At 42.2% G+C, this 25484-nt stretch overlaps 2 protein-coding genes across 2 annotated transcripts; both read right to left on the reverse strand.

Moving 5' to 3' along the window:
- Positions 1–3468: 3468 nt before the first annotated feature.
- Positions 3469–6184, reverse strand: six1b (SIX homeobox 1b). The gene is made up of 2 exons (XM_066677255.1): positions 5479–6184; positions 3469–3977 (listed from the first exon to the last, which is right to left on the reverse strand). The coding sequence occupies exons 1-2, from the start codon at positions 6036–6038 to the stop codon at positions 3680–3682; spliced, it is 858 nt and encodes a 285-aa protein (XP_066533352.1). The 5' UTR covers positions 6039–6184; the 3' UTR covers positions 3469–3679.
- Positions 6185–14600: 8416 nt separating this feature from the next.
- Positions 14601–24119, reverse strand: six4b (SIX homeobox 4b). The gene is made up of 3 exons (XM_066676993.1): positions 23236–24119; positions 18991–19607; positions 14601–15745 (listed from the first exon to the last, which is right to left on the reverse strand). The coding sequence occupies exons 1-3, from the start codon at positions 23937–23939 to the stop codon at positions 15255–15257; spliced, it is 1812 nt and encodes a 603-aa protein (XP_066533090.1). The 5' UTR covers positions 23940–24119; the 3' UTR covers positions 14601–15254.
- Between the last annotated feature and the right edge of the window lie 1365 nt (positions 24120–25484).

The raw sequence follows: 25484 nt of genomic DNA on the forward strand, positions 1-25484 counted from the left end.
ATTGTTCATGGCACATTTTTTTAAATGTATCTTAGTTAATTACTATGTTAGAATATACACAAATAGTACAATCACTATGAAACACCTTTATGAATGTCAATGCTTTGGTTTAACCAATGCCCACACCTCTGAGGAATCCTGATATTATTTGTGGTTATAAAACAAAATTGACTCAGATAACCAAGGTTTATTGCATCACAAACCTAAGGAACCAATCCTATCAGCGCTGGACTTTTGTGATGCAGGAGAGTGGTGGAGAGATGCACTGAACATTTTTTACATTTACTTATTATTATTATTTACGTCAAGGTGATGTATGAAGTTAAATCACCTACATCCAAATATATATTATGAGTAACAGGTAACCCTTCTCATATAATGAGGGTTTAACCGATGACCGGAAGGAAATTATGAATATACAAGAATCTAAAATTAAAATGGCAGCCAGCTTTGCAAGCTGTAAAGACGGCATTGAAGAGATAATTTAACTGTTATTCCGGAAGTGAAATATCATTGTAACACTGTTGACAGAGCGCACTGTATTGCACTTTATATATTCTGCGTGAAAGAAAGAAAGAAAGAAAGAAAGAAAGAACGAAAGAAAGAAAGAAAGGAACAGCCTTACGATTTTTTACGTCACTGGGGAAAGTCTCTGGCGATGATTTTGGCGACGCGTTCCCGAATGAATGTGAACGGCTTTACAGCTGAAGAGGGTGATTTTAAATGACCTCTTTTTCCAAAGAAAAAAAATGGTTGAAGTAAGTGGGCTATTTCCCTGTCCACTTAAAAGTGAAACAGGGCATATGTAGATTTGTTGTTTGATTGAAAATATCGATATCAAAATAAACGTTGTTCCCACACGAACTCAGTTTTTATGCTCAACCGAGGGGCTCTTTGAGTGTTAATATCGCCCTAACTTGGTTCGTCAAGCTGAGGGGAACCGAGCAGGGTTTCATGGTGGACAGCGAGCAGCTCTGCACCTCCTCAATAGCTCTTCAGTTCAGGCAATAGCTGCTTCTGATTAGCGACCGGAAATCCTCGGTGCTCTCTGTTGAAAGCAATTACGCTGACATACGCGCGCGTGGGATGTTTGGGGGGCTGAGAAGTGCCTAAACTTTTGGGCAGACTTGAGAAACAGGTAGGTCTGTCTGAAACAACACCCACGCGAGTCTGCGAAGTAAATGGCTGTGGTTCGGAGCTCAGTGTTGTGGTCAGCTGTGGGGATGCAATGGAAAAATGGCGCGTGAACGGATTCACGTTGATGAGTTCTCAGTGTGCACAAATTTAAGGTTCACGCTCAGGCAAAACCACCAGCTCAACAGATTATCAGCCAAAAAGCGTGTATTATAGGCTACAAGACCAGCGTCTCAGTGTTAGGTTTTTGCACCATGAATGCATGAAATGAAGTTGTCATACGATGTAGGATTAGAATTGGTGAAAGGGTTAGGATGATGCCTAATGTCAAATTTCGGTTACGTTTAGGCAAAATTTGACAGCCCTAGTCAAATTACCTTACAGGAAACAACCCAAACGAGAACGAATTCTGAATGAGATATTACTTTTATATATAATGCTTAAAAAGTTACAGCTCTAAAAACCCTATACGACGTGTTACGACCTAATTCATAAATAACACCTAAACCGTAGACGTGTCCATGGCAGACGCCATATTTTTCCAGTATGTTTAAACAGTACAGTAGTCGCAGTAGTCACAGATGTGCAGAAGTGTGTTCTCTGTAGAGAATGTTGGAACTTATTTTCACTTCAACCAGGAAGATCAACAAAACATGTAATTTGAACAGTGGTGTCTAAAACGTTGCGTACGACTGTATATAAATATTTCCTCCCGCCTTCATAACAATGCCACGTCAGCGCGGAATCAAAACCACCGCGCATGATATAAACCATTGTGCTGGTAGTTAAGTGAAGTGGATGGCAGCTATGGGCCCTGGCTCTGCCAAGGTTTGTGATATAGGCTGCATATACTGTATACAAATAATAAAGCGAGGTGTCATTTAGAGGGCTCCAGAAGATTGGGGTTTTTTTTGTGACACATCAGCAGTGAAGGCCCACATCCCACTTTGCAAAACAAGCCTCATTTAATCAGTGTGGGAATTTGTGCAGACCATATTTTTTGAAGGAAGAAAATTATGCTGAAACAGAAAGTATTTGAAATACAATAAACAGCCAGGCCAAGAGTCAGCTGGGTCTTAAATTCATGTTTGCATTCCTCGTGTTTTTTTTCCACGTCTCAAACTTATGAATGGAGGCACGTGAGCGCGCCTACTGCAGCTGGTGTCTTTTCTTTGGCCCAGAACCGCCAGAACAAACAGTGAAAGAGCGCAAAGTAAACAGCCCACTACGACCCTAACCAAGCAGGGCGACCACAAAAAGCGCACACGCCTCCCTCCCGAGGCTGCAGCAAAGTCAACAAACCCTCACTCTCTCTGCTCACACAGCATAATGAAGACTGAGCTGGTACTAAAAACACAGAATAAACAAATCGCGTATTGTTATTATTGTTGGTATTATTATTCACGCTCAAATGTTTGTCTGCATTTCTAATAATCTTTTTTGTTCTTGTTTGTTTTTTTAATTAAAATTGAAAGCTTTAATAATTATTATTGTAACAGCAACAACAATAATAAACCTTATTGTCATTATTCCTGACGTCGCAACAGAAATAATTCAAGAATTAATAGTAGCCTAGTCAAAATTATTAATGAAGGGTTTCTTCCCTTTGGCGTATTTTTAATCGACTTTACGTTGTATTTTATTACACCTTTATAATTAACTTCGTGCCGTCATTGGTATAAACTATTTGTTTACCATTATCTTTACATACGTGTTGAAGTGGTCTGCCTTACAAAATAAATACATAAATAAATAAATTAACAATTGATCAACTGAATAGCGGAAATCTGAATATTTGGACCCAAAACGTCAGGGGGCCCGGCCAAACCCTTAAGAACAGGCTGGAAAGGGCTCGTGAACTCTGTGCTATTCTCATTTTTCACTGTGAAATATTCCTGTGGACAGTGTTAGTTCACGGTAGGCGGTGTGATACAACCTGGGGCGGAGGAATTTAAACATACAACAACCTCTCTCTGCACATTCATCCACTGACGTGAAATAATCTGTCTTATTTCTTCAGACGGACCCAATATTCAAACACATATTATCCAAGCTTATCTACAACGCTCTTATGAAAAATGTTGTTTTCATATGTTTACCTTATAAGCAACACCTCACAAAAGGTTTAAAAAAACAGCTTTAAGTAATAAATGTGGTGTTAGTGATAAAGATTCCAGAAACTGGTGCTGGCTCAAAAGACTGGAAAACAGCGTCTTGAGGGTTTGATGAAGAGCATTGGTTTTATTAACTGCTTTTTGGTATATTTTTCTGTCCTCTGTCCAGTTTAACGACTTGGCAAATGTCAGTCCATGCGGCTGTGAGCCTGCCATGGGAAGAAGACAAAAAAACTACCGTGAAATCCTACCAGGAAAAAAAAAGACTAAGGGTTTTTTTGGGTTGGGGGAGGGCGGGGGTCGCTTCAGATTTACATGTTCATGTTCATGTTTCGTATCTACAATAAAGTGGCGGATCTCGCTCTATTATTCCGTACAAAATGGAGAACAACAACGACAAAAAGAATAAATAAGCTTCGAGTGAGAGTGGCCTAGGAGCCGAGGTCCACGAGACTGGATGTGAGAGGTCCCAGTAAGGAGTCCTGGAGCTGGTGGTGGTGGTGGGTCTGTAGGCCGTGCGGCGGCTGGCTGGAGCCCAGGCCGCTCATGCTGTAGGCGGCAGCGCCGGCGTGGCTCATGTTGCTCTGGAGTAGCAGCACGGAGCTCTGCTCAGGGCTCTGCGGCGGAGAGAATTCCTCCTCCGAGCTGGACATCAGCGACTTCCCGCCGTCCAGCGGAGACAGCTGCCTCTGTTTATTCGCGCCGGAGTTACTGTTCTCGCTGTTCTCCCTGAAAAGAAGCCAAATGTGCGTTTTCAATTATCCTGTTTTGCGATTGTTTTTTTTTATACATGAACCCCGCAGGCATACACATTGATCCTTGTGTAAGTTAGAGTTATTAACTGTTAAATATGCTCAGAAATCGTAGTGTTAGAATGTATTCATTTAGTATCCACTTGGGCCTATTTTAAGGAGAAAGGAAGGGAATGTTTAAAACACATTTAACGTTGTCTGACAGATTTTTTAAAAATCATATAATGCTATGCTCTATAAGGAAGCTATGTTAAAGAAGCATAATAAAGTTCATTTCAAAACTTGTGCAGCTCAGCTGTCAGTGACATGACTGTCATTTCTATCTGCAACAGAAGTGCCTTTACCGCTTGATTTTTTTTCTGTTGTCTTTTCTTCCAGTTTTCAGTATTTGCTCGTATTTAGTTGATAATAATAATAGAGTTGTTTAAATAAATAAGTTTTTAATAATAATAGACAAGAAAAGACAGCCTGGGATAGGACCCAGTGTTAACAATTATATATAATTGTACCATAATTTTAGCTGACATATTTCACGTGCTTGAGAATATTAATTCTCAATAAATTATTAGCTGAATTCAACAATTCAAATATTTAAAATATTAAAAAGAAGCAATCCAGCCTTATCCTACGAAAGATATAAATGAGTTGAAGTAACTCTATCCAGTCAACTCTGAGAGAAAATGCAGTTTGGGCGATTTAGCAAAAATAACAGTTTTAATGTTATTTTCTTGAAAAATATAGGCCTTTTATAAGCATTGTTCGCTCACGTGATGGTTTAACATCATGCGCTGTTCTTGATAAAGTATTGTTTTGAAAATACTTGTTTCTAATGGATACACTGTTCCAGTTGGGTTAAACAGATCTTACGGGCTGTCGTTCTTTGACAGCACAATGAATGTGTTGATGTATTTAATTCATGTGGAACCACTGTAAACGATTGAATCAAATCCCTCCAATGCAGCAGTTGTTTTCTGTGCAATTCACGCGATTTAACGCAAAATTAACCGAAAGTGATTATTAGCATTTTAGTGATTGGTTAAAAATCTTGAAAATAAGTAAGTAAACAATCTTGATAATCCAAATCCGTCTGCCTAGAATTATTTTTAAAAGGTATATTTAAACGATCTTTAAATGTAATATTACTCGTGTCAAATGCAGGAAATGGCAGTGTGGGAAATGTAACAAAATCTTCAGAGATATATTTTGGTAAATGACTTCATATACAATCAGTCAATTGTACCGAAAAAAAGGCGTGTTTGAATTTGCTTGTTTAGAAAATAGAATGGCTCCATAGTGGTTCACATATAGCATTCACATAGCTCGTGTCAGAAGGGCGTGAAGTGTGTAGGTGTCATACATTACTTTCACGTGGAACCAGTGTGTGTGTGTGTGTGTGTGTGTGAACCCGGTAAATACAGAGCAGTTCAGTGAGTGTTGATTAACGGGAGGAATGAAGTGCACCATCGCTGTGACGTTACCTTTCTTTGGCCTCAGCTGCCCGGTCCCTCTGCCGCCGGTTCTTGAACCAGTTGCTGACCTGTGTGGTGGTGAGTCCCGTGGCCTCGGCGAGCTCGCGCTTCTCCCGGGGAGAGGGGTAGGGGTTGTGTGTGTACCACTCCCTCAGCACGCCGCGCGACTTCTCCTTGAAGCAGTAGCTCGTCTCCTCGCCGTCCCAGATAGTGCGCGGCAGCGGGAACTTCCTGCGCACGCGGTACTTTCCTACGGCGCCGAGGGGTCTCCCGCGCAGCTTCTCCGCCTCGATGTAGTGCGCTTTCAGCCACAGCTGCTGTAGCTTCGGGTGGTTGTGCGGCGAGAACTGATGGCTCTCCAGGATCTTGTAGAGCTCGCGAAAGTTGCCGCGATGGAAGGCCACCACGGCCTTGGCCTTGAGCACGGACTCGTTCTTGTGGAGGTGGTCACAGGCCGGTAGTGACCACAGGAAGCGACCGAGACGCTCCAAGTTCCCCCCTTGCTGCAGGACCTCGCACACGCACGCCACTTGCTCCTGCGTGAACCCGAAAGAGGGCAACATTGACATGGCACCGCTCTTTTGGGGGGGTTTCTGGGCAAAGCGAGACGGGGTGGACGAGCCCTGCTACGCGCGAGCCTATACGTTATGGGCTGACGAAGTGTTGTAAAGAAGAAAAAAAGGAAACCCTACCAAAAAAAAGAGGGCAAAACCAATCAGCTTCTCTGCGCGAGCCAAGGCGCCGGACACGTCTACGTTCGATGGTGGTTTGTTGGAGACGCTGTTCGCTCGCTCTCCAGTCGTAACGCGCTAAAAGAGCCCTGCGCGAGCGCTGATTGGCTCTCCGTCCGCCCTATCCTAAGAGCAGCGCACAAAAAAGAGCCCTGCTCCCGTTTCCTCCCTCGGGAACGCGGTGGTCTGAAACTAGATCCCCTCCTCCTTCTCCTCCCTCCCTCCCTCCCTCTCTCTCTCTCCCCACGTCTTCAGTTTTTACCTGAGCCTGAGAGAGCGGGGCACATCTATATAATCAATTACAGCGGCCCTCTTAGGACAGTGCTTATACCCTTACACTCTCAGCCCACCTCAAGTCCCCATCGTGTCCGCTCGCGCATTTCCCTTAAACAAGTTTACAGCCACTGCATTATTGATGAATTTTATACAGGACGCGTGCAAAAGTTTAGGCAACCCTGCTCAGATTACCACAGCGGGTTCTGTTGAAAACACTGTGTTAACACGTTTGAGGCAATTAAAATGTATAGCGCATGATTTCTATTTATTTTGAACATATACGTATATTACATACGATACCCGTGGTGTTACATTTCCACAGGCCACGTTTCATGCACATTTTTTATTTTCACGGGATTAGTAGTCTTGGTTTATTCCACTGTGCAGAAGCAGGGCTGTGTTCCCTGAAGACGTGTTAATTCTATGTCTTTTAGAAGAATCAACAAAAACTCATTTGACCAGTGGCAGTAGCGCATTGTTTGCATTCAGTGATTCTGTGGCTGAACGATGTATATATATGTCCTATTAGAGTAGGCAATCCAGTACAGAGCTGGAAAGATGCTTCACTTTGAGACGCCCACTGACTGCGCGTGAACACCTGATCGCTGTATTGCATGACTGCTGTTCATTGTGGAGGCGCACGCAGTACGTGAGGTCCCAGCGCGCATCTTGGCGGTGAGACACTCAGAGCTCCATTAAAAACCAATCCAGCTCTAAAGCTGTGGAGATAACCCAGCGCAGCTCAGAGATAAAGGATAAAGGAGTACCCCAGGCGTGCTGCTCAATCCCCTCTTCAAAGCATCCCACTGCTTTAGGAATCAGTCAATCACGCTGCCCCAATCCACAGTTAAAAACAAACAAACCCCGTCCAAGCTGCAGGAAACACCGAGCTTTTATTAAATGGCCCATGTCCTGTGCCCTAAAAAAATTCTGCAAGGTTTCTTTAGTAAAGAGAGTGGTTTTATGACCCTTTAAAGAACCACCAGTTTTCCCTGTGATGGAAAAATATCTATAAATATATTTATTCTTACATTTAATTATGCAGTGCTCTGGCACAAAAAAAAAAGGTTGTGAGTTAAGGATATTTTTTCTTTAATTATATTTAGCCCCTATGATCCACTTATGCGTCTAATAATAAAACATAATTAATTACAATTTCCCACTCTCTTGATTATCTCTAATTCCGATTAAAGGATTTATTTAATAGTAAAAATAAATAAATAAAATTCTTAACAAAATCCGCTGTCAAATTTTGTGGTATATTTATAAAGCAGGCCAAACCGAAACACTCTTTATAACTTCAGCAGGGATAGGCGGGGCTAAACCTCTACAGACTGCATTGGGACAGACATTACAAAAACAAATAAACAGACAGTTCTCTCCAGATATATATATATTATTTTTTTATTTTTTTAGTAATTTTTTTTTTGTTATTCCATGACATTGGTGCTTTAAAAGAACTCACAGCAGCAGCACAAACATTCCAAATTTCTCCACTTAAGCAGAGAACCTGGCCTCTCCAAGGCGGGCTTCTACGTACGGCCCATAGCAAATGAGGTTAAAGATTTTTTCCTCATGCAGTTCCACTGCTAATTCATCCCTGTCTTTGATAAAAGGTTCAGATGCGCAGTTTAACAACACAAACGGCCCATACGTCGTTCGGGTAATTTGTTTTCTTTTGCCAAATAAAAAAGAATCCCTCTTTCGCTCTTTCTTCCTCTCCTTTTTTTCTCTGTACAGTGAAATCTAAAACCGGTGCATTAGTAAATGAGTTCTGTGTTCGTCGAGCTCTTTGCAGCCCAGACGCTGTTTTAAGGAATAGATCGCATTTCTTTATCTGCACCCAAATCTGCAACTTGACACCAGGGCGACGCAAAGCTCACAATCACTCACCCGGAATGGAGCACCTCTTTATAATTTAATTTGAGACGCGGCGTCCATTTTCAGAACAAGCGTAGCGGCCTGTACACAGGGACCGAGGGTCCTGAATCCCCGACACCCCTACCGTCCTGCAGCGAAGAGTTCATTCTCCCATCACTTGTGCACAGGCCCCGGGCCACTTGGATAAAGCGAGGAGTTCATTAGCGTTAGCGGCCAAACCGGGCACCTGTGAAAACATGTCTTTTTCTTTTCCTTGTTTTTTTTTTTCTTTTTCTTTTTTTCTTTTCTTTTTGTCAAGTGTCTCTGGAGGGCGGCGAGAAGAAGAGCTTCTGAAAGATGGTCCATCTGTCCATCTGTCCAGAGGAATAACTCGATACTCCAGGCCTTATTGCGACGGTCATTTCCTTCAGTATTTTCTTTTTAATAATACCCTGAAGTGACCCATTTCAAAAAGTGAAAAAAAACTCTGACCATATTCTGGGGAAATGATTATAAACTGAAGCAATATTAAAGAACAATATGCATTAGTTTTTCCAAACCCAACTATTACCTTTCTGAAGAACCCTTAACCATTGGTTAAAAGGGTAAGCTAGGCTCAAAACAGTCACAGAACATAAATATGGTATTTGAGTATTCTACCAATATATACCAACTATACAGAGTTATTAGAAAATACTATGCTGTATTCTAATGCTAAATATAAACACTTTTCCAATGTCAGAAACACATCATTATCCTGGCAGATTGTTGCACAATATTAGCATTAGATTATACTAGATAATAGATATATTTCAGTCAAAACAAAATTCTTCACAAGTGAAGCAACATGAAGTTTTACATTCCAACATTTAAATTAAACGTGTTTATGGATGTTTGATTACATATTTTGTAAGTCACAATAAATAGAAAATTGGTTTCTCGTTTAAATGCATCATTAATATTTAGTTTAACATATATATATATGTGTGTGTGTGTGTGTGTGTGTGTGTACACACTTGTTTCACTTAGAAAAGCGAGTGTCCAAACATTTGCACGTGACTGTTTATTATTGGTGTTTGCGACGGTACAGACCGTGTATCTGTTCTGCAGCACTTCCATCTAGTTCCACAGCAGGCGTGTGTGCGTGAGCGTGCGTGCGCGTGTGATTGACGGCTCTGTTTGTTGTAATGTCTCCAACACACTGAGGCGCGCCTCCTTAAAGCCTCTGGCCGCTCTCAGACCCTGATCATTTCAAGATGTGCTCTTTTATGGCCCCAAGGCGAGGCCTGGCGACCACAACGCCACATATCGATGGCCGACACACTATAAAGCTCTCTGGGCAAAAACACACACACAACAGTTCACAATGGTATCGCGGCTGCGAATCTGTTCCGAGTTATATTCTCAAACCATGTGTTTATACGGCGTCTGAATGCTCACTGGATATGTCTGTTAAAGCTGGGGATGTGAAATATGAAGGGTCTGTTGTCAGTGGCGTGTAAGTGGTCTGTAGTCACTGGAACTTATTCTCCACAGTCACAAGCTTACAATCAGCAATTAGTACAGCTACATTATCCACACTAACCGCTGCGTCACAAACCGTATGCATACCTGCTTTGATGTTTCAAAACATAACTGAAGTGCGTTTATTCAGTGTGGTATGTATGTATTTCAATTTGGGACAATTATTATCTAGTCAGTATTATTTAGTCCTGATATAATGAAAATAGTTTTATTTATTTTATTCCATTCTTTGATATTTTCTTTACCACAATCAAAACGTACTATCTATCTATCTATCTATCTATCTATCTATCTATCTATCTATCCAGAGAAAATAATTTCCATGAAAAAGTATGATTCATCATTAAAAGTATACTGATTAATACATTTTGTTAGTCAAGCGGATTATCAATTTGATGTTTTTAAACACTTAATTTTATGCACAGAAACCTGTGTTTAGATCAGGGTTAGTTTTCCTTGTGAATAAATCCATTTATTTCCTGGTTCAAACGGTCGTTGGTGTTTGTTTATTTATTTATTTATTTATTTATTTTCAATCTAACGTCGAAATGCTAATCTGCACATCTCTGGATATATTGGTAATATAGATTGAACAGGACTGGACATTTGATCAGTCATACTAATGAACCCTGACCTAGATATTGGCCATGATTTCTATAATATTGGCCATGATCTGCTTTAAGAATATATGTTAGAATAATGGATAAACAGTGCAGTGGTTATTGCGTATGGTGTGAAAATGTTGTGGTGGTTCATTTGTTTCTGTATTTATTTATAATTCATTCTATATATATGTATATAATTCTAATTCTAAGTAATATGTATTTTTATAAGTTATATGTTGTTATATTTACATCTACAGGGGAATATTGTGTACAGCAATCGACTGATAAACAGTTGTGACTTAGTAAGCTTAAAATATACTCACCAGTTGAAACTGAGCTCATATAATACCTCTGCGTTTCTGTTTAAATCAGTGAAATGTCAGCGTTTTACAGAAGAAAAATATTCAAAATGGAAATTCCTACAACACAGTGATCATTAGTGATCGTCAATAACATTTAATTATGTGAGGATAATGAAGATAATGAATTAAAATGATTCTGTTTACAGAGCACTTGAGACATGAAGCCAACTCTTTATAAGAGGATTACTTGTCAAAATAGTGGAAAGTTCTAGCAGTTCTGCCTAAGTGGTGTTGTGCCAACAGTATCTGGATTCTTTTCAGACTATAACCACCTAAAAATTTGTTTTATAACTTAAGATATTTCAGTATGAATCATAAGTCCACAAACCAATACACAATAAGACACGTTTACGAGCTTGCCCAAAGTTATTTATAACATCTATGTAACACTGACCTCTGCTGGTCTGGAGGACCTCTTGTTTCTTATTTGGATGTCGGTAATGGCAATAATTTGTCCTGTTTATTATTTCTGATGCATTTTTAGAATAGCTGTGGTTTTGGATGTATTGACTGTCGTTATATATGAGAAGACATTCATAGACATTTGCAGACAGGGCGTCTATGCCCGCACGCGTGTGTGTGTGTGTGTGGGAGAGAGAGAGAGAGAGAGAGAGAGAGAGAGAGAGAGAGAGAGAGAGAGAGACTGTAAAGTCTGCCTGGTGTCCATTACCTTCCCTCGTCTCTCAGGCACAGCACTTTCCTATTGATTTGCTGACAGGCAGATTTTCAAGGGCACTTAATGATTTCTTCAAATCAGCCAAAAAAAAAAAAAAAAGAAGAAGTGGAGGGGGGTGTGGGTGTTCAGGTAATCAAAATTACACAGTTTCTTCCAGTGACAGTCAAAATAATCATAGGCATATATACTAACTGTATACATCTAAGCTTTCCTGTTAGTGAGAGGAACCACATTCCATTTGTTTAATTACCAGACAAAACACACAGTACAATCAATTCAATTTCTAGCTTCAGAATAAAAGCAGAGAATATACTTTAACTGGAAATGACACAGATGAGCCAACAAATAAAGATCTTCCCTTTTGTTTAGCACTAAGTGGTTGTTCATTGCCTTTATTACAGCTTTGGTTCCTTTTGGAAACTTTTTCAGGTTTTCAGTGAAATCTCCAGGGATATTTTTCCATTTCTCTGATCAAAGTTCAGTCCTAAAAGTTGGTTGTATTTACTGTTTCTCACAATCCTAGTTACACTAAATATATTCAGTGATGTTGAGGTCTGGGTCGGTCACTCTCCTCTCAGTTCTGAGAACAGCAGCAGCTTCTAGTCTGATTGAGTATAATTTTTTAATATCAGTAACAGCTTTTTACAAGCTATACATCCTCTAAGTTGAGTTGTTTCGCCGAGTGGATGATGTATGGGCAGGATCATCTGAGAGGATTTCAGATCTAAAAGGTTCTTTAAGTGTTCAGGGTTCTACATAGAGCATTACTTTTTAAAGAACTCTTGCAGAACAGTTGTTAGGAGTCCCAATCTTAATGTATTTATTTATATATTTAAATATAATTTGAACACACATTTCAAAGTTCTGTTTCTTCACTTATTTTCCTTTAAATTTTTTGCTGACTTGTGCTATTGGATTATATTATATCAGATCTCCTCAGAAATATGCATTGAAAAAGAACAACTTGTACTTAATAGATATATTGACTGGAAAGTATGTAAATGAAGAATGGTCCAGATTTACTTTCACAGAGTGCATTATATGTGTTTGTGTGTTGGTGTGTGTGTATGTGTGTGTGAGAGAGAGAGAGAGAAGTGGTGGGTCTGTGAGTCATACAGACCCAGTTGGCCTCTGACCTCACATTAGCACAGTGTGTAGGGCTGGGGCACGCTGGGCTCTAGCTCAGGTTTCCCGCGCCTCACAGGCTGCGGCGGTGCACTAAATGTCACGCTTTGAAAGCGCCTGCAAAAGTCAGGGGTCAGCTTCTTTAATAAGCCCACTTCTGCAGGGTTCCCTCTTTTTTACAGCTTGCCACAGCCAGCATTTATGTGCCTGCCACCAAGTTTGAGAACTTCTCCAAGGACAAGCTGGAGGCAAGCGTCCCACGAGCCATGTCGACTCCTTTGGTACTGAGCATTTTAAGCTGGCGGTTTTGAAATCAACCTTCCATCTTTTCTGGCTTTCAGATATTTCCCCTTACCTCATACGTATTGTGAAACTGGAGATTGGACCGATGCGAAGGTTTTTCTGCTCCTCTGTGCTGTGCTTATTTCCTAGGAGATGATAAGCTCTCAAAGGGTTTCACAGAAAAAAAAGCCATTCACCGCACATGGAGACGCTGTGATGTTCACACTGGAACAATACAGCCAAGCAACCAGATACCCCTGCCTTACACACACCAACTGACACACAGTCAGCCCAGGGGAGCCAGGGGACACGAAACACACATGTCCCTTTGCTTGTGGCCACTGGTTCTTAGCTCAAAAGCCCCAAACAAAAGTGCTTTCTTACTCTTCAATATTCCAGGAGGTGCCATTCGATACCTAGCAATCAACTAATCTGCTGCCCTAGGCGACAGGGTCACCTTTGCACAGGTAACAATAGATTCTTTACCTGTGCATTTTTCCCCCCTTTGTGTGCGTTAGGCAGTCCTACCTGGGCGCCATTCAATTAGCTTAGACTCACTTGGCATGGTGTCACAAGAAGGAAATGTTCCCACGATAGGTCACAAACTTAAGCCTGTTCCTTCCCAAAGCATATTCTTTCTTCCCACACACACATATTGGCTGGTCAATGCTTTTCTGTTGTTCTCATTAATGCAGGTATCTAATGGAATGTTTTATATGTATCTGCATCTACATGCTGATGCACATTGCTGTGCTGCTCTAAAGCGTTCCTACTTGATAGCATGTGAGATTTAATCTTGATCTGCAGCCTGTCTTTCATACTCTTTGCATTTTTTATATAAACTACCAAATAACAAGCACCAACTGAGCCAGAAGTCTGGTCCTGTCCGTTCATGTGCTGGAGCGTTGGCCAAGTTCGAAAAGGATATGCAACTTTTCAGTATCTGCTCAGTCTTTTTGGACAACCTTCCCTCTCTCTCTCTCTTTTTTTGTTTTTTGGCTATGACAGGTACCATATGACACTTTTAAAAGAGAATGGTGTGGTATGCAGCTGCCAGGCACTGGCAAAAGATCACAGAGGACACCCATAGTGAGAACATGAGCTTGATCTCCATCATGCTGCATATGCATACATTCATGCATTAGTAATGTCTGAGGATCACAGCCAGCTGTCCTGGAGGCCCAAGTTGTAGCCTAATCTTGTTAAATGGAGAGAGTCTTGGATTTCCTCGGTACTGATGTCACGCCATTGGTTCAAAACACACACAGCCAACTTACCTACTGCTCCCAATAATGCATGATTCATCCCAGGTGATGTCATTTTCTTCGGTTATTCAATTGTCAAGCTCAGGACTCTAATGTGAAACACTGGGTGTCAGTGACACAGAAAACCCATTCACCATCATTATGCATGTATAAATATAAAGATTTAATACAGGTGAAGGGTTTAGAAAAAAATAAGTTTGTTTCATTTATGAACCAGGGGCTTTTTAGGTCTTGTTATCAGTTACAGCATGTGCGTGAATCTAAGCTTGTATCTCGTACATTAACATTACTGAATGCACTGTGATAGTCTTCTTGCACAGTGTAAAGCAAGACTGAAACACATGTAACTGTAGTGATTCCATTTCTGTAAGGAAGGCACTTGAGACAATCTGGCAGTCAAGAGAAAGCCCAGGATTGTAGTGTTTCATCTCAAGAAGCACACAAGATAGTCAAAGATTTTTTTTTAAATCGAAAAAGTTCATTGCTGAACCCAAATTTAAAAAGCAAAACATAACAAAATATTGTTCACATTTACTATTTCACACTCAAAAAATTAAATACAAAAGACCAAACAACAAGAAAAAAATTAAACATCTGTGCTCTGATAAAATATAGTAGAGGAAAAACAAAAGGATCGGTATAAAGCTGCAATGATTGTGCAGATACACAAACACATCTGTCATTTTTTTACACCGCCTTTCACAGGTCTCTCATTCCGTCGCACTCTCTCTCTCTCTCTCTCTCTCTCTCTCTCTCGCTCTCTCTCCATCTCACCTGACTAAAGTCTCCCTTACTGTAAGAGAGAAATGACAGTGCTGAGACAAAGTCTTCATAAGGTCAGTGCATATACAAGTACATTCTGCAGCCGTTCCGAGTGCAAGTGGGCTACATTTTTGGGGTCGAAAAGGCACTGCTCAGTTAGTTCACCCATCTGTACGCATCTTGTATACGTTGTCCAGGAAACAGGAAGGTATTTGGATTCGAGACTGACGTGTGCATAAGGGACCACTTCAGTAGGCCACGGTGGGGTGCAAGAAAACCAACCAAATATAGCTCTTCAGATGATGGGATCACAAGGGTCAGAGATCACTGTCTGCATCCATCTGCACAGTCTGCAGTTTGGCCAGCTCTTTTCCTTCCATGTCCATGTCCCCACATACTGGCCCTTCTCCAGGCCCTCCAGGTGGCTCCAGGCTGGCTGACAAGGGCAGCTGAGCATCCTGGGTCGTGTAGTTTGATGACAAAGTGCTCCCGGCCTCCTGGAGGCCACGAGTAGCATGAGTCAGAGTAGAGTGACCGTCCGTGCTGGACAGGACAGAGGTGACTGCAGCAGTGGCCGCCGGGGCAAGGGGGCCACCGTTATCAGGTGAGGGGCCAAGGTTGGAGGACAGAAACAGAGAGGCTGTGTAGCCCAAGTGGCTAGTTTGATCTAAAGACATGCTGGAGGGATATGTGTAGCCCACGCCAATGTCCAACGGCTCCTGCTTGACCACTTGGTTGAGGGTGTAGAGCAGTGGCTGGCCCGGGTGTTGGGACGAGTCGCTAACCACACCATCCAGAGGAGTAGAGCCTATTGGGGAGAGAGGAATGGATGGAGACAAGGTCAGTGAACTGAGCAGGCCACTCCACCCTGTCTAGTCTTGCTGACCACAGGCTAACTCTACACACACCCTGGTCTGACCTCAGTGCTTACACTTTTTTTTATCTTTTTTTTTCAGCTTATTCAGTTCTACAGTTCTACTGGGCCTCTTCAAGAACCTGGAGACAATCTTACAATCCATATCTGCTAAACCCAGGCTCAAGAGTAAGAACCTCTGGGGCTATACTGAGTAATTTGGGGCTAAATGGGGGTGGGAAGAAAGTGAGTGTGACATTTAAAACAAATTAAACAGCTTCTTAAGCTGGACTCCAGTAGAGTGGCATACTTATTCACACTGTGCACAGAACAACAAATCATTATCCAGTATCATTAGCCAATGGATGTAGCATAAGGTGGGAACAGGTGAAAATAATCTACAAAGATTCAGGGAAGCATGTGTGGAGAACACATTACTTGCACTATAAAAATCGACTTATACCAGACTATACTTATATACTACTATATGTCTAGGCAGATTAATAAAAAAGTAAAGGAATTTTAAAAAATTGTAATTATAACAACAATAATAGTAATAATAATAATGTGTTACATATATTAATTTCATAAACTCAATATTGAATTACAGTATCATGGAAAAAAACAAAAATGTGCACATCTTAAGGGGAATTAAAGTAATTAGAGAATAAGTTGAAAGTTGGGTAGGTTCCTGTTTAAATTAATGGAAAAAGGTCATTGGTGTTCCTGAAACATTAGCTAAAGATAAAGGCCATTAGCTAATTTGCTAATGCTACCATGTGTCTGTGTTAGTTATTATACTTGGAGTGGGACACTGTCATTTTGATGGTCTTTTGCTGTCTCATGGGTACATATTCAGTACCTTTTGTTAGGGAACACAATTGTACCTTATTCTAATTGTATAATTGTAGATTTTAGAAATGTGTTGGTTTCATACGCACCATTTCATCTCCACAGTTTATGTTCTTTTATCTTTTATTACAAATATTCTCCTCGTGGAGAAGAGAATATAATGTACCTTTAGGGAACAAAACTGGACTTTAACACCAATCTTGTACCTTTAATAGTACATTTACACTGATTGTACCTTTAGTGACCAATAATGTACCTGTACCATACTTTTCTTTCTGAGGGTGTATAAGAACATAAACTACAGGTCATTTTGGGTGGGGTTTAGAGAGGTGCATGTCACAATTTTTGGTAGATTTCACTACAATCTATCAGTCCAATAGTTTCATTAGTTTCCCTCACATATATATTTGTTACAAGAATACATCTGTCCTTGTGAGACTAGTTCCATGGAACATAAGTGAAGGAAAAACCACCAGATTCGCTTTAAAGTTATTTGTTTACAGGTGCAACATTACTTTTAATAACTTTTCTCAAACTCTCCCTCTTCTTATCTTTTATACAATTTGACCTCCTTTCCTGATACACATACAAACGGCCACACACACAAACACACACATCTATACCCCCCCCCACCCCACTCATGCAAACATGCCCCCCCCCCCCAACCACACCACACACATTCACACACACTCACACACAGCCTCTATTTCTCTTTTTGCCTTTTTTCCTTGTGAAATATAAAATGAAACACCTTTTTCATTTTCTGTTTGTGGTTGCGCTCGCTGTGATTTCCTTGTAACACTAGAATGCGGCTCTGGCACATGACTCCCAGAGCGACTGGCTTTGGCTCTATGCCAGACCCTTTTCTTCCATTAGGCTTGCTGAATGTCTGATAAAAAATCATACTGTCCCACCCCCCCCCCCCACCCCACACGGACTTACTGGAGGTAGAACCACATATTTCTGCAAGTTTCCCGTACATTCCACACTTGATAGTAAAGTCATGGTTAAAGGCTCAAACCGGGACAACTGATATTTCTTCTTTCTGAACTTTTCAAGCAGTACACAAACAAAGATTTCTCTGTTATTATGCATACATTACATGAATGTGTTTTCTGTCTCTGCTATAATAGGATCCAACGTCTGGATGCCTGCCTTTACCTCTCAGAAAAACACACCACTAAATGGTAAAGACTATTGTTTCTTTGCAGCCCTGCACATCAAACCCAGCATATTTTATGAATACATATTTTATTGGATTGCCGTTAAAATTACGGGCAGAGGGAAGGAAGGTTTTGGCTAAACAATTTTAATATCTTTCTTTCTTTCTTTTTTCTGATGAACCGTTTGGGCTCAACTGTTTTTCCTCCTAAATCAAAAGTTCAGCCAGGGGTGGGTTTGTTTTTATGTGGCTCGTAAACTGCATATTAAAGGATGAAAAAGATGAGGGGTTGTATGGAGAGAGCAGCAGCACCCAGCCAGCCTTGCTGTTATTGATGTGGCTATAAAATATTCATGGAAAGAACCATTAGTGCGTGGTTAGGGCCATGGAGAGGAGGTGGGGATAATGTCATTGAGGCCTGTTATTTGGTACGATCCTGAAGTGACTGCAAGCTTGACCTGACACCCCCCCCCCCACCACCCCCAATTATTTTACCCACAATACACTACTCCTGGTCCTGACCCACAATATTCTCTCACAAAACACTGAACCATTGCTGGTTGTATGGGACTAAGCATTGTGGCTGGTTTTGGAACGTCAAACACCATGAAATATTCTGTAGTAATATACTCCAAAGTAGTGATGCAATTAGCTGCAGTCTGGTATTCAGCCTGTGCCAACTCCTGTTCATACTCAGGGGAGAGGAGAGGCAGAGAGGCTTAGTGCCTGAATTGATCTTTTGGACATATGCTTCCAGTGTTGAAGAGATGCAGTAAATCATGGGTGCCCAGCCCTGCTTCTGGGGATCTACTACTTAGCAGAGTTTAGTTCCAACACTAATTTAACACACCTGGTTCTAGCATTCAAAATGCTGCTGGAGGCCTTATAAACTGGACCAGGAGAGTTCAAGAGGAGTTAGAATTAAAGTTCTGATGTTATACTAAAATGTTTCGTTAAAGTATATAATACTGTCAATCTCAATTTTTCCAGCTTTTATTTTTGTTTCTCAGATTCTACCTGTACATTTACTGATTTTATGAATGTTTTAAACCATTTAGAGTTTGGACAGCAAAGCTTTACTAGAAGGCCATCACAGGGTCAGTAATTTTACATCAACAAAATTGGATTCCATTGCTCTCTATACTCCTATTATTCATCTGTGTGGAAAAAAATGCTATTGTCCTACCATGAGACGGAGCTGTAGATGATGGGGGTAGTAGTAACGGAGGAAGACCCATGTTGTTCTCAACCCCAGAGAGGTTGACCATGCTATAGCTGCTAAGGTGAGGAGCTCCAGAGGTAGAGGAGGATGAAGAAGGAGTGGTGGCGAAGGTGACAACGGAAGGTGCTGCTCCATCTTCTGAATGGGAGACCAGTGTTTGCAAGCCCTCGATTTTTCCAACTGTGGATTCTGGAGCCTCCATGGAATAAGAGGCATAGGACACAGAGGAGCCACCCAGTAGCCTTTCTTGGCCATGGCTGATCCTCTGATGATCAAAGGTCAAGAAGTGGCTACCATTCAGGACGCTGTTGTTGCTGTGCGATTGAACATAAGCTCCACCGTTGAGATAGTGAGAGTTGACATTTGCCAACTCACCATTGAAGCCCAGTCCTGCTGAAAGTGGAGACATTTTAACGTCCCCGATTTGCTGGATGACAGTAGTGGCGCCGTCAGAGTAAAGGACAGCAGGGCTGGAACCATGGGTAGTTGATCCAGTGGAGCCACTTGAGAGGGGACGAGGAGACAGGTCCTCCTGACCCTTACTAGACTCATCTTCTGTGCTGTGATTTCCATCCGATTCGCTAAAAGACACAGGAAAAGAGTTTAGGTAAAATGTAATTAAATTATAACAAACCCAGTTTCTCTGAACAATAAGTAGCAGTAGTGATCTCACCCAGCCTCTCTTGAGCTAATGGAAGCTTGAAGACTTCTATTACAACCTTACTAATTCTCCCATGACTAAATGCCATAAAATCGTCACAGAAATGTACTAGTATATTCCCAGAATATTAGAGGCTTTTACTGCAGCAAAATTGGACAAATTACCTACTAATCATCATTTCATCAACTTGTGTATCTTAGTTAAGACTCACAACAATAGAGGTCTGATATTCTAACCTGTAGGCTCTAAATCAGTTAGTAGTTTAACTCAATGTCCAACCACATCCTGACTGACCATTTGTAACGTACAGCATACTGTAGAGAGACTGACCAAAGTATAGTGAGGACATTTCTTACATGCACCTGCATAAAGTAAGGTCAACTTAAACAACTCTGCAGCTTCTGTCAGTTACCGATGTACTTCAACCGATTCTGTCATATGTCACCTACTGTTACAACCTACCCCCATATTAGGGCAGGTTGTAACAACATAACTCTGTGTTTGACACACACTGTCTTGTTTTGTTAGTAAGCAATTGATATTTTCACTAATGCTATTTGTCAACAGCGAGTGTTAGTATCTTATAAAAGTCTCAAAGCTATAGGACTGGCTCAGATAAAAACTGTTACAACGCTCCCTGGTCTCCCCTAAGCAAGGTTGTCAGCTTAGTTTAAACCAGAGAAATGTCCACTGACAGTGCAGTTAGGATACATGCATAAAATTTCCACATTAAACAGGTACAGTGTGTTCTGCAGAGATTTGCAGGTACTGCATTTATATTCTGCATGATGTCTGCAAATTCTGCCCAATTCCGAAGACCTCTGTTATGTTGTATAGTTTGATTTCTTTTATTCTTCCCTTAAGGGCACAAATTATTCAGTCTTAATCATACATCATTCTCAAATACTGGAAAATACAGCACTGGGCAGAAATGTTTTGGTGTTTATAATAAATGTTTGGTGCTTTTTAATATATCTCTAATCTCTACCTCTATCACTGACTTTCCCCATTCTTCTACAAATGAATTCTCTTGAATCAATGTCTTCTGAAATATCTCTTGAAAATATTTAATGTATACTTAAGGGGTATTTCAACTAGAATTAAATAAATCAAGGGTGGTCTTTGCACAGTATACACACTTATATACATGTTTTAACTGATATATACAGAGTATATGACTGATAAGGAGAAATGAACCATTAGAAGGATTAGGCAGTTAGAAGTCTAACAGATGAGACTGGTAATGCTAATTGTGGTGTGTTTGCTTCTAATAGGACCTATTCCATCTGCTGATAGAGGCTTATATTGCCCTGAATAATTGATGTGCATCTCGTCCCTCCTAACTATCTCAGCCTATCCTTCAGTGGAATGTTCCTTAACATGGACACCCTTGTGGAAATCCATCAAGAGATTTAATAACCTAGCAATGAATTCCTTTTAGCAAAAATAAATATGCTGCTGCCAACTTAAACCACTGACAGTCCTTTAGCTTTAATATGAAAAAAAAAATCATGAAAATAAGCTATCAAAATCTCCATAAACAAGAAGAACTGTTCTAAAAGTGACTGCTTGCCTTCAGGGTCAGTAAACAGATGAGAAGCTGAGGGTCTGTGTTAGTCTTACTGACTGGGACAGCTGGGGGGTGACTGTTTGGAGTGACTGAGGCAGCCAAACCATACAAAGGATCTTATTGACATGATGGACTGCAAAAACCTCTCTCATCTAAAGAGGCCTGAGTTCAGCTGGTCAGGAATATTCCCCAGCTAAATGATATCAGACATAGAGACAACAGAACAGGGACGTTAATGCAGTTTTGTTATTAACAATTTGTTGATTTGTGAAAATAAGTAGACTACCCCTCCTCTAGGGACGACACATTTAAATACACACAAAAAAAACTAGCTCTTGCAAAAGTATGACCCTTTTGATGTGATATTTTGGGGAAAACTATAAATTGTGTACTAAAATTAGCAGAAAATGTCATATTAAAACTTCCATGCACGAGCCCTGTGAAAAAGTTTGAAAAAGTTTGAGGCCAGAATGCACGGTTGTTGTTTATTTTATAAGTAAAATTAAAAAAGTGTGACCACTGGGGTGCACCAACATTTGGACAAGACTTTATTATGCCGAATTTATTATCCAATCTCTGTAACTTCCGAGTGCTGACGCAGACGAAAAAAAAAAACGTTTGACCTCCCGTATTTACGAGACTTTTGATGCATTATTTACGATAAAAGCAAAGCTATGGGGTTGCCATTTGTGGGTGGGTGGAGTGAGAAAGAAGTTATTTTGGTTGCATGAGTGTCAGTAAATCATGGGAACCAGGTGCACGCGGGGGGTGAGTGGAGAACTACTTTGCCAATACACACACACACACACACACACACCAGTGTCTTATCTGGCCTTAAATGCCCCAAGCTGTGAAGAGTGCTTTGTCCACGTCAGGAGATGGAGGGGCCAGATCTCCTCCACTGATTATGAGGGTGGAGACAATGGCTTTAAACCCACTCACAAACATAAACAAATGCCAGTGTCGTTTACTCAGCCATCAGCAAACCACAGTGATTCAGAAGGCCCCCTTTTTAAAAAATAATGCCGCTCGTGTTTGTCGTGTATTAGCGTTAATAACAGCCTCACTGGGTGTAGGAGAACTGCAGTGTTGCTGTTTGCTCGCCCTTGAGCTCCGCGTGTGTTCCGCCATTCTTAAAAACGCCACCTCATTTAAACGGGCTGAAAGCTTCGGGTTTCAAAACACTGAAACGTGCCCCCCTCCTTCCTCAACAGCCCTGCTAACGCGCCCACAGCACAACGCGGGACCACTAATGAGACCATAATATTTTCAAACCACCGAGATAAGCGAGGTAAAACCGAGATAAGGCCCCAAAAAGTTGCAGCGTAGTTGTGTCTGTTCGAAATAACGGGGCAGTTGTAAATATATAGCCCAGTGAATGACAGAAACCTGTGGTTTTGTACTGAACTAACATGCCATGAAGTACACTACAGTTGTGCACTCAATCACAGTTCAGTTCCGGACTGCAATACAGCATGGTTCTAGGCTAGATAATAAATTACAGCACGCTACTACCTGTAAACTACGGTTGAGCTCTGTACAGACCGAATTACAGCAGTGTCCTCCACAAAGTGAATTACACTACAATACACTACAGCATATTACATATAGTTCTCAATTACAGCATAGTTCTAAACTAGAGCATAGTTGTGCATATAATACATTACTGTACTGTTCTACATACTGTAAACCACAGGATAGTTCTGCATTGAACAGATACAATTAACTTTAGCTCATTTCATAGGCTACTACACAACACACTTGTACCCTGCCTACATTTGAGACCCCCCTCAGTTCAAAGCTACACAACAGTTCTGAACCTAAACACAGATCTGCACACAGTACAGTACACTGTACAGTAAAACACTCAATTACAGTATAGATTTGTATACAGTGTAGCACACGGTTCTAAATTACTGCACAGTCCTACATTGGAGTAAAGTACAGTTCTGAACTTGGAGCCCTCTCTCACTCTTACCTCTTGGACTGCGCCTCGGACGGGTTCCTGTCCCTCTGCCGCCGGTTCTTGAACCAGTTGCTGACCTGTGTGAGGGACAGCCCTGTGATCTTGGCCAGGTTCCTCTTGTCCGCGGGGGACGGGTAGCGGTTGCGCTTATACATGTCCTTGAGCGCGTTGCGCGACTTCTCCTTGAAGCAGTACACGGTCTCCTCTCCGTCCCAGATGGTGCGCGGCAGCGGGAACTTCCTGCGCAGCCGGTACTTGTCCACGGCGCCCAGCGGCCGGCCCCGCGCCTTCTCCGCCTCGCTGTAGCGCGCGCGGTACCACATGTCCTGTAGCGCCGCGTGGCTGGCGGGGCTGAAGCTGTGGCTCTGCAGGATACAGTAGAGCTCCTGGTAGCGCGCCTGCTGGAAGGCCACGATAGCCTGCGCCTTCAGGAGGCTCTCGTTCCCGCGTAACAGCTCGCTCTGCGGCAGCGACCACAGGAAGCGCGCCAGGCGCTGCACGTCTCCGCCCTGCAGCAGCGCCTCGCACACGCACGACACCTGCTCGGGAGAGAAGGCGAGCGGCGGCGAGGACGCGCAGGAGGTGGGCGCACACACCGGGGACGCGCCGGGCTCCTCCGCGCTCGCCCTCGCCGGACTCTCCCTCTTGATCTCCTCGGCGCTGATGATAAGCTCCGTGCTGGAGGAAGAAGAGGAAGAAGTGGAAGAAGACGCCATGGCTTGTTTTCTTCCTTTTTTTCTTTTCGCTCGCGTTCCCCCTCCTCTCTTTAAGGGTCAGTCAGCTCGATTGGTCACTCCTGTCGGGGGTTCTCGCGATCAGGTTTCACCGCGCCATTCCGAGCGCGTCTTTCGGCCCCGTTGTGCGCGCACTGGCCCGAGCGCTCGCTCTCTCTCCCCGGATCCGGGCGCGAGTTTGACTCTGCAGCCGCGCGCTGGAAGGGGGACCGACTACTACGCGCGCGCCGATTGGCCGCCTCGGGCCCTCGGTGTAGGTGGGAGGGGGAGGGAAAGGGGGGAGCCAGGGGGAGGGGGAGGAGCGTGTGAGGTCTCAGGACTAATGTTTGCCCTGGGAATGTCCGTCAAGCGTGCAGGCGAAGAGGCGCGAGCACCTGAGCGAGGTGAGCGAGGGGAGGGGGCAGCGTATACTCGGCTTGTTCGCACGCACGTCCCACCGTCATTACGTCATCTTAATGGCCTCTTCTCTGGCCTGGACACAGGGTCCTGAAAGCCCCCGTATCATTAACTTTCTTCAAAGTTCTAGTAGGGTCCCAAAAATGGTTCTGCTCTGGCACTGCTCCAAGGAACCATTTTTTTTTCAGAGCGAGGAGACAGTATGAATGCAAATAAAACAGGAAGCTGTGATTTGCAAATCCTCCGTGACCTGTATTTAAACAAAACTGTACAAACATAGCTTACTTCATGTTCAATGTTATCAGCCTAACAGTGTCTGTAGACACAAAACTATGAGGGTGATGCTTACAAAGTTTTTCAGAAATTTGGGAAATATTAAAAAAAGAAGCACATGCTGCAATCACCTTTCCAATCAAAGCAGTGTCCACAACAGGCCTAGTGCTTTGTGAGAAAGGATGAGTCCAGGCTTGCCACTTTGCCGAAAAATGTGCCAGTGAGTATCACAAAATATGACTGTGAAGATTCTAGGCATCAGCCTCCACAGCGCAACAACTTTTACAACTTTATTAGTAGCTTTAGTGAATTCATAGGAATCTCGGTGAGTGCAGGACAATGCTGAACACATCCAGCCGAATGCCAGTGATATTCAGATGGCACGGTACCTCCAGTGAGATATTTCACCATCTGGAATACTTTGCCAAACTGTCGATAAACAGCATTTGTTGCTGCATCCACAGTTGCTTACCATGCACAGCAGAAGCCATATGTCAACAGTGTCTAGAAACGCTGACGTCTCTGGGGTCCAGCTCATCTGAAATAGACCTGTGGACACGTACTGAGGCTTGTAATGTCAGCCTTTCCGATTTTTTTATTGGTATTAATAGACGTCATCTTCCCTGGTACAAAGAAGTAAAGCACCATCCTGACTGTTGCCAGCTTAAATTCCCAATTTCCTTTCATCGTATGGGGTGTATTAGTGTCCACAGCATGTGTCACTTCTCTGTAAAGTTACTGTGAAAGGTATAAACTCTTTTTTAAGCCCAATATGAAACACTCTTACGTGCAGGAATGTCTATGTTTATTTCAGCATGACAACACCAGGTCACATTCTGTACCACAGCACGCCAGCAC

The sequence above is a fragment of the Hoplias malabaricus genome, chromosome 7 (assembly GCF_029633855.1).
Source record: "Hoplias malabaricus isolate fHopMal1 chromosome 7, fHopMal1.hap1, whole genome shotgun sequence".
NCBI classification, from domain to species: Eukaryota; Metazoa; Chordata; class Actinopteri; order Characiformes; family Erythrinidae; genus Hoplias; species Hoplias malabaricus.

Excerpts from the sequence above, each read along its gene's own strand:
- six1b (XM_066677255.1), bottom strand. The coding sequence starts at position 6,038 with ATGTCAATGTTGCCCTCTTTCGGGTTCACGCAGGAGCAAGTGGCGTGC. Across the intron at positions 3,978-5,478 it reads GCAGCTGAGGCCAAAGAAAG|GGAGAACAGCGAGAACAGTA; the intron begins GTAACGTCACAG and ends GCTTCTTTTCAG.
- six4b (XM_066676993.1), bottom strand. The coding sequence starts at position 23,939 with ATGGCGTCTTCTTCCACTTCTTCCTCTTCTTCCTCCAGCACGGAGCTT. Across the intron at positions 19,608-23,235 it reads TCCGAGGCGCAGTCCAAGAG|CGAATCGGATGGAAATCACA; the intron begins GTAAGAGTGAGA and ends TGTGTCTTTTAG. Across the intron at positions 15,746-18,990 it reads ATCTACAGCTCCGTCTCATG|GCTCTACTCCTCTGGATGGT; the intron begins GTAGGACAATAG and ends TCTCCCCAATAG.